At 34.7% G+C, this 6,827-nt stretch overlaps 1 protein-coding gene across 2 annotated transcripts; it reads left to right on the top strand.

The window, feature by feature from the left end:
• The first annotated feature begins 908 nt into the window (after positions 1-908).
• Positions 909-6,351, top strand: LOC114263455 (putative metal-nicotianamine transporter YSL7). 2 transcript variants are annotated; one of them, XM_082895927.1, is made up of 7 exons: positions 909-1,477; positions 2,545-2,614; positions 3,594-3,757; positions 3,870-3,967; positions 4,691-4,825; positions 5,898-6,087; positions 6,191-6,351. In XM_082895927.1, the coding sequence occupies exons 1-6, from the start codon at positions 1,307-1,309 to the stop codon at positions 5,902-5,904; spliced, it is 645 nt and encodes a 214-aa protein (XP_082752053.1). In that variant the 5' UTR covers positions 909-1,306; the 3' UTR covers positions 5,905-6,087; positions 6,191-6,351. The 2 variants fall into 2 exon arrangements, with proteins under 2 accessions (XP_082752053.1, XP_082752055.1); XM_082895929.1 differs by having other exon boundaries at positions 3,885-3,967.
• Positions 6,352-6,827: the final 476 nt, after the last annotated feature.

Below are 6,827 nucleotides of genomic sequence, written 5' to 3' on the forward strand. Positions count from 1 at the left end.
CTTGCTACCACCTGCCACCTTCACCCACTCACAACCACCGCCACCCGCCACCACCATCCACCACTCGTTACCACCACCACCACCACCACCACACACTCGCTACCACCCACCACTCACCACTGTCACCCACCCACCCACCATCACCACCCGCCACCTACCTGCCACCACCACCCACCCGCCACACACATGTCACCACCATCCGCCACCACTACCACCACCACCCACTCGCTACCACCCGCCACCATCATCCACCCACCCACCACTACCACCACCGTCACCCACCCACCCACTACCACCATCCACCCGCCGCCACCACCCGCCTGCCACCACCTGCCACTATCGCCCACCACCGCCACCACCCACTCGCTACCACCCACCACTCGTCACCATCACCCACCCACCCACCTACCCACCACCACCACCACCCGCTACCCACCACCCACCGTCACCACTTTCCACCACCGTCTTCCGCCGCCACTTGCCACCACTTGCCATTTCTCATTCTTTTTTATATTTTTAAATTTTTTTAAGCATTTTGTCAATTACCAAACGTGTTTGTAGTTTATGTTTTTCTAAAAATAAATAAAAAATAAACAAAAACCAATTTATAAAATTTTGGAAATATAAACTGAAAATGTAAACGTTACCAAACAGACCCTCTGTGTTACCTACTTTTGTGGGAATTGTTCACGGTGCACACCACGCCCACTGTTAAAAGTATTATACTTTTTACAACGCATACATCGCCTGTCATTAAAAATATTGCCTTTTCATGACGCACAATGCATATCGTGAATTGTATGATAAAAGTAAAAAAATAAAAAAAAAAGAAAAGAAAAAGAAAAAGAAAGAAGCGCTAAAATGAAATTTTGGGCGCCAACATTTTTCCCCCAAAATAACTATTTTGATGGAACATCGTAAGGGTTTCAATCTCTCTCTCTCTATCTGATGATGATGAAGGCCAAATCAATTGCTAGGCTGATCATCTCATCTCTTCTCTTCTCTTCTCTTCGGTTGCTAGGGTTACTGAACCAATCGACTACTAGGTTTGTTTCTTCTCTCTCTCTCTCTCTCTCTCTCTCTCTCTCTCTCTCTCTCTCTCTCTCTCTTCTGAATCTTTGATTTGCCTCATTGGTCTTCAAAACGACTCGAGGAGCTCAAACTCAAGACGGTGGCCAACTGTGTGTTAAGCAAACAAGCTCATGGAGCTGCAGCTGGAAAGTCTGGTGAAACTGAAGTCAAACCGTTGCAGACGATTTCAACGCAGATTACAAATCATGATTTGAGAGGCACAGAACTGTTAGACATGAACGAGAAGCCTTTGGAGGACCAAGCTGTTCCAGAAGATCAACCAGCAAGGCCAAAAACTGAGATGAAAAACCAGGAAAATTTAGGATCTGAAGTCAATCCATCTGGGGATTCCTGGCCCGATTCGTGCCTAGAATTCGCATTTAAGACACTTACAAGGGCACTAGCTGTAAGGGTCTCTCTCTCTCTATATATATATATATGTATGTATGTATATAATTGTTTTAAGATTCTGATGATTCTGATCTCTGTTACCGTTACTTTGTTCACAATTTTACTATGATTTGTTAATTTTCTAGAAATGTGTCCTTGATTGCTTTTAATAGTATGTGAAATAGAGTACAATTTCCATATATTAATGAGTTAGTGTGAGTTGAAACCCTAAATAATAATTTTGTATCTATCGAACTTGGCATTGATTGATTTTCAACTTCCTGGGGCAATGTTTTACATTTAATGGTGACATTTTGAACCAAATTAGTAGTTAGATGTTGAAACTTCAACAATATATTTTGATTTAAAATAGTTTGTGGTTGTGTTTTCTGATGTAGCACCAGTAGGAAGAAGAAGATTGAAGAAGGAGAGAAAAATAAACAGGGGATTACAATCTGTTATCAAATTTCTCAATGAATCAAAATTCAAATCATATAGTCTACTAAATCCATCACATGAAGTCCATATGTATAGACAAATCAAACTAATCTTGAACAAACTTGACTTCCCAAGTAAATAAAACTCCTAGATAAATAAAATTCCAAAATAAATAAAAATCTTAATCTTTTTCCTCATCTAACTTATCTGTTCCGCATTGGATTCTTCTTGATGGTAGAAGTTGAAAGAAAATGATGTCATTTGTTATGAATTTTGTCTATTCAAGACTCAATGTGGTAAACCTTGTATGCTTTTACATTTTCTTTTTCCTTTTTTTCCTGGTTTCACTTTTTTTGTTGGATGTTAAATACTTTTTGGCTTTCATGTTCTTTTTCAATCTTTTTGTTTTTTTGGAAAAGGACTTCAGGTGGTAGATACTTAAAATATGATAGGAATTTGTTGCACTTTATTCTTCTTTTAATGATCCTAAATTATTTCACTTCATTCTTTGTTGAAATTATATATTCAATTGTTTCTTCTATTGAACCTGTTTACAAAAGATATGATGCGGAGTATACCAAAACTGATACAGAACATGTTACAGTCTCTATCATCTCACTGATTTGTGTAACTTGTCCACCACAGGGTTATTGTAATTTCCTCCCCGAAGAAAAGTTGCTGCAAGCAGTAAAAGTTGGTCAGGTTGTTTATCGAAGTATGTTGCTTTTGTTGCTATTGCATTGTTACTATTTTGATTTTTAATGTTGTTTTTATTTGAAGCCAAGTTCTGTAGTACCTGTTTCTCTTTGCCGTATTCATGTGGATTCTTAAATTTACTTGGCAATGGATGTTTACATTCCTCCAAATATGTTGTTGATCTCTTGTTCGATACTCGGTTGTCTGTAGGGTATTTTGATAAATGTGTATTGGGTTCATTTTGTTCTTGCATTTTTTTCCCTTTAATTTTATCTTATTTTGATCCATTGTTTGATTTTGTGCCAGTAATGAGTTACAAATAGTGATGTTTTGTTTTATAGAGAAATGCAAGTTGGCAGAGGCCTGAGGGCAAGAGAAGGTCTCTCTCTTTCTCCCCCTACGCACACACATGTGAGCACACACGTACACCTCCTATGTTTTGCTTGACATAATATGGGCTGAGGGTAGTTCGATGAAGGTTGATATGTTAAAATGATCATGGAGGATCTTAGTGTCACTTTTCAGGCATTAGGTATCATAACTAAGGATATTGGTCCTGTGCACTTGAAGGAAAGCATCCTTCAATATGTTTAATGTAAGGATGTCTTTCCTACTGTCCATCTTCAAGCAGTTTGACCATGCTTAGTTTTCTCGAGTTTTATTTTTATTTTTATTTTTGCTTTTCACCCCCAATAATTTTGGAGAGAAATAGGCAAAGTTGGAATCAAAGCTTACATTTTTATTTAGTTACAAGAAGCCTTATGGATTATGGGACTTCCGAGGCACATGGCTGATGCCTTGATGCTTTTCAATCTTTAGAGAAGTTAGATATTTTCCTTGCATGGTAGTGGAAATTGGGGGGCCTCTTGCCTACTAAACACAAAATTGTTCCTCTTGTATGCTAGATTTTCCCCCCCTTGGAAAAGCTCTTACATAAAAGAATTTATTTTTATTCTTTTTGAGAGCTTAAGTGAAGTTTTCAAAATAAATTATATCAGGTGGGACTGCAAGTTATCTACTAGGAATGAGTGGACGTATTGCAGCTCAAGCAGATGAAGCAAGCAACCCAATCAATGTGAAGAATCTATCTTTGGTTTGGATGATTGGTTTTCTCTTTCTTGTCAGCTTTGTTGGTCTCTTTTCAATTGCCCCCCTTAGAAAGGTATAATAATAATAGATTATTACAACAAACCAATTTAATTTTAATAATATATTTTATTGATAAGCTTTTTAATTTGTAATTTTTTTTGAATTGTTTTTCCTCTCCTCCTCAGATGATGATACTCAAGTACAAGTTAACATACCCTACTGGAACTGCAACTGCCTACCTCATCAACAGCTTTCACACTCCTAAAGGAGCCAAACTAGCCAAGTAATTAATACTGTCTCTTACCCTAATCTTATTTAATGTATCTATTTAAAACTAAAATTGATATTATTTACCACACAATGTAACTATTTAGAACTAAAACTGATATTACTTACCACTTGGCCCTCATGAAGCATTAAGTTTGAGATTCAACTCCCATTTGAAAAAATTATGAGATAGTCTTGGAGCATCACATGGTAATACTCCTACCAATTATCAAATGTCATATCCCTCGTTGTTCTTCTATTACCAAACACCAAATTATAGGCTCCACTCATTCTACCAATCACAATATTCCTGGACACTACCTAGCCATGCCCCAAGACCACCACATAACTTCTCCTCCCATTGAGTGCTATCAATTGCTCAGGGACTATGCCTGTGAGCATAGTCGAAGATTTGCCTGACTCGCATGGAAGGAAATGCTTTGCGTGAGTCTTGAGATTAGTCGAGTACACCCAATGAATAGTTTGACCTTTCTATGGATAATGTAGGAAAAAAGAGAAGAAATATTTATACCACACTTTTTCTAACAAAAACAATTGACTTCTAACATTTAGGTTTATTCATATTCTTGATCTACAATTTTTCCTTTTACTTTTTATCTTTTTTTTTTAAAATTTAAGTTGTGAGGGCTGGTGGGGGAAAATTATTAGAATTAGCATCTTGTTTATTTATTTTTTAAAATTTTTTTGGGAGCTAATGAGTTAATTAATTTGGATGCAGGAAACAAGTAATGATGCTATTCTATTCCCTCTGTGGTAGCTTTACTAATGCACTTTTTCAATGGTTCTTTGCTGCTGCTGATGGCTGTGGATTTAGTAACTTTCCCACCTTTGGTCTCAAAGCCTTTAGCCAAAGGTTAGCTCTTTCTCAACTTTTCCTAATAATCATTTTATTATTTTATTACTTACTGCTTGTTTAAGTAATATTAGTGAAAGGAAAATGATTTGAAAATGAATGATATTTTTGAATTTATGAGAATCATATATAAAAACTATGTTTATGTATCATTATTCTTATTGAAATTAGTGATAGGAGGATGGAATGTCTTTTGGGATGGAAGGCTTTATACCTTTTTGATATTGGCACACCATAACCTAATGTTTTCAAACTTAACCATGCCCAATTTAATGTTATTCAGTTGTTTTATGAATATCGAAAATTTTCATTAAAATGTATTTATGACTCATCATTTGTCTCAAATCTGTATTTTTCTAACATGTGTAATTAGATATTTACCCATAACGTGTATTAAGTAATTTGAGTTAATAAGGCCTGTTAATACCAAGGTGCCTAATTATTGTAAAAAATTATTATAGTAATTTTTTCTTTGATAAGTAACAACAGTAAAATGAGTAACACAAGTATATAGGAAAATAGAAACTTAACCACCACCACCACCACCACCAGTAAGAGCATAAACTTCATACGCAAAAGAAAGGATTCAGAACACTAGATAAACAAACAGTGACTGGTGTGAACTTCAACATAAAGACAACAGGCAACATAGCATACAAATTTTATCATTTTACATGTAGTTGGTGACATTAACAGCTGTCATTAAGCCACTTTGTTCTGAATTGATTCGCAAGGGTGTGTGCTTTGCTTTGAAACTTGATTGATTTTAAGATTTGATTGTGTGTTGTTTATTCGAGGAAGAAAAATAGAAAATGAATAAGAGAGCATGATCCTTCCTGTAACAAAATATCTTTGATAAATTACAACATTAATAAGTTGCCCATCAGTTCCAAATATTTTTTATATTATTGGTTTTACTTATGTCAAATAGAATATTGAAATATAGAAGTTGGAGAAAAGATGAGAGCATCTGCAATGAAGTGGCTGAAAATGTGTTTCATTGAGAATCTGTTTGACGTGGTTGTGATTCATGTGATGATTGTCAACATTTATACTATGCTCCTTGTGGCAGGTACTGATGAATTTAACAAATGACAACCTGTGTGCTGTCAGCAAATTGCTGCTTGTGGAGGACTGGTGAAACCTTGTCTTCATTGATTGCTGGCCACTTTCCATCATTCAGTTCATCTTTGCCTCCCTTCAGCGATATAAGAAATGATACTTGTTGTCCAAGTCTTAAGACATTTGAAAGGGTGTGATCGGTAGGACTTTATCTTTTATAAGACTAGAGCAATCTCTACAAATAGTTAGTTTATTCATATGCTTTTAGCGGTTTCTGAATTAATTTTTGTTTTCATTTTTCAGGTTAAAAATTCTTGGAGAGATACAAAATATGGTCAAAGAATTCAAGAACTTAGTTTTTTAAGTTTTTTCATTTTTTAATATATGTAAGTATGGTTTAAAACTTTTTATTTAATTCCTTTGTATATACTTTTGAACATATTTAATTTTCATTTATAAAATGTACGACGTTATTCTATTCAATATGTGGTTGTGATTCAAAGTATAGTATATAGTGTGTATTACATTCTTGAAATGCGCGTATAAAAATAATATTGATTATTCTTCAAATATGTCAATTTTTTTTATTACAGGTTTTATTAGTTATTAATCACACTCAAAAGGTCTGATCTAAATGTTTTTAATCACACTTAAAAACTGTGATCTAAATGTTTTTAATCACACTTAAAAGATGTGATCTAAATATTTTTAATCACACTTTAAAGATGTGATGAAAGTATTTTTTAATGACACTTAAAAAGTGTGATCTAAATATTTTTAATCACATTTAAAAACTGTGATCTAAATGTTTTTAATCACACTTAAAAACTGTGATCTAAATTTTTTTAATCACACTTAAAAGGTGTGATCTAAATGTTTTTAATCACACTTAAAAGATGTGATCTAAATATTTTTAATCACACTTTAAAGATGTGATGAA

This window comes from Camellia sinensis, chromosome 1, assembly GCF_055761805.1.
Source record: "Camellia sinensis isolate YWXY chromosome 1, ASM5576180v1, whole genome shotgun sequence".
Taxonomy (NCBI): Eukaryota; Viridiplantae; Streptophyta; class Magnoliopsida; order Ericales; family Theaceae; genus Camellia; species Camellia sinensis.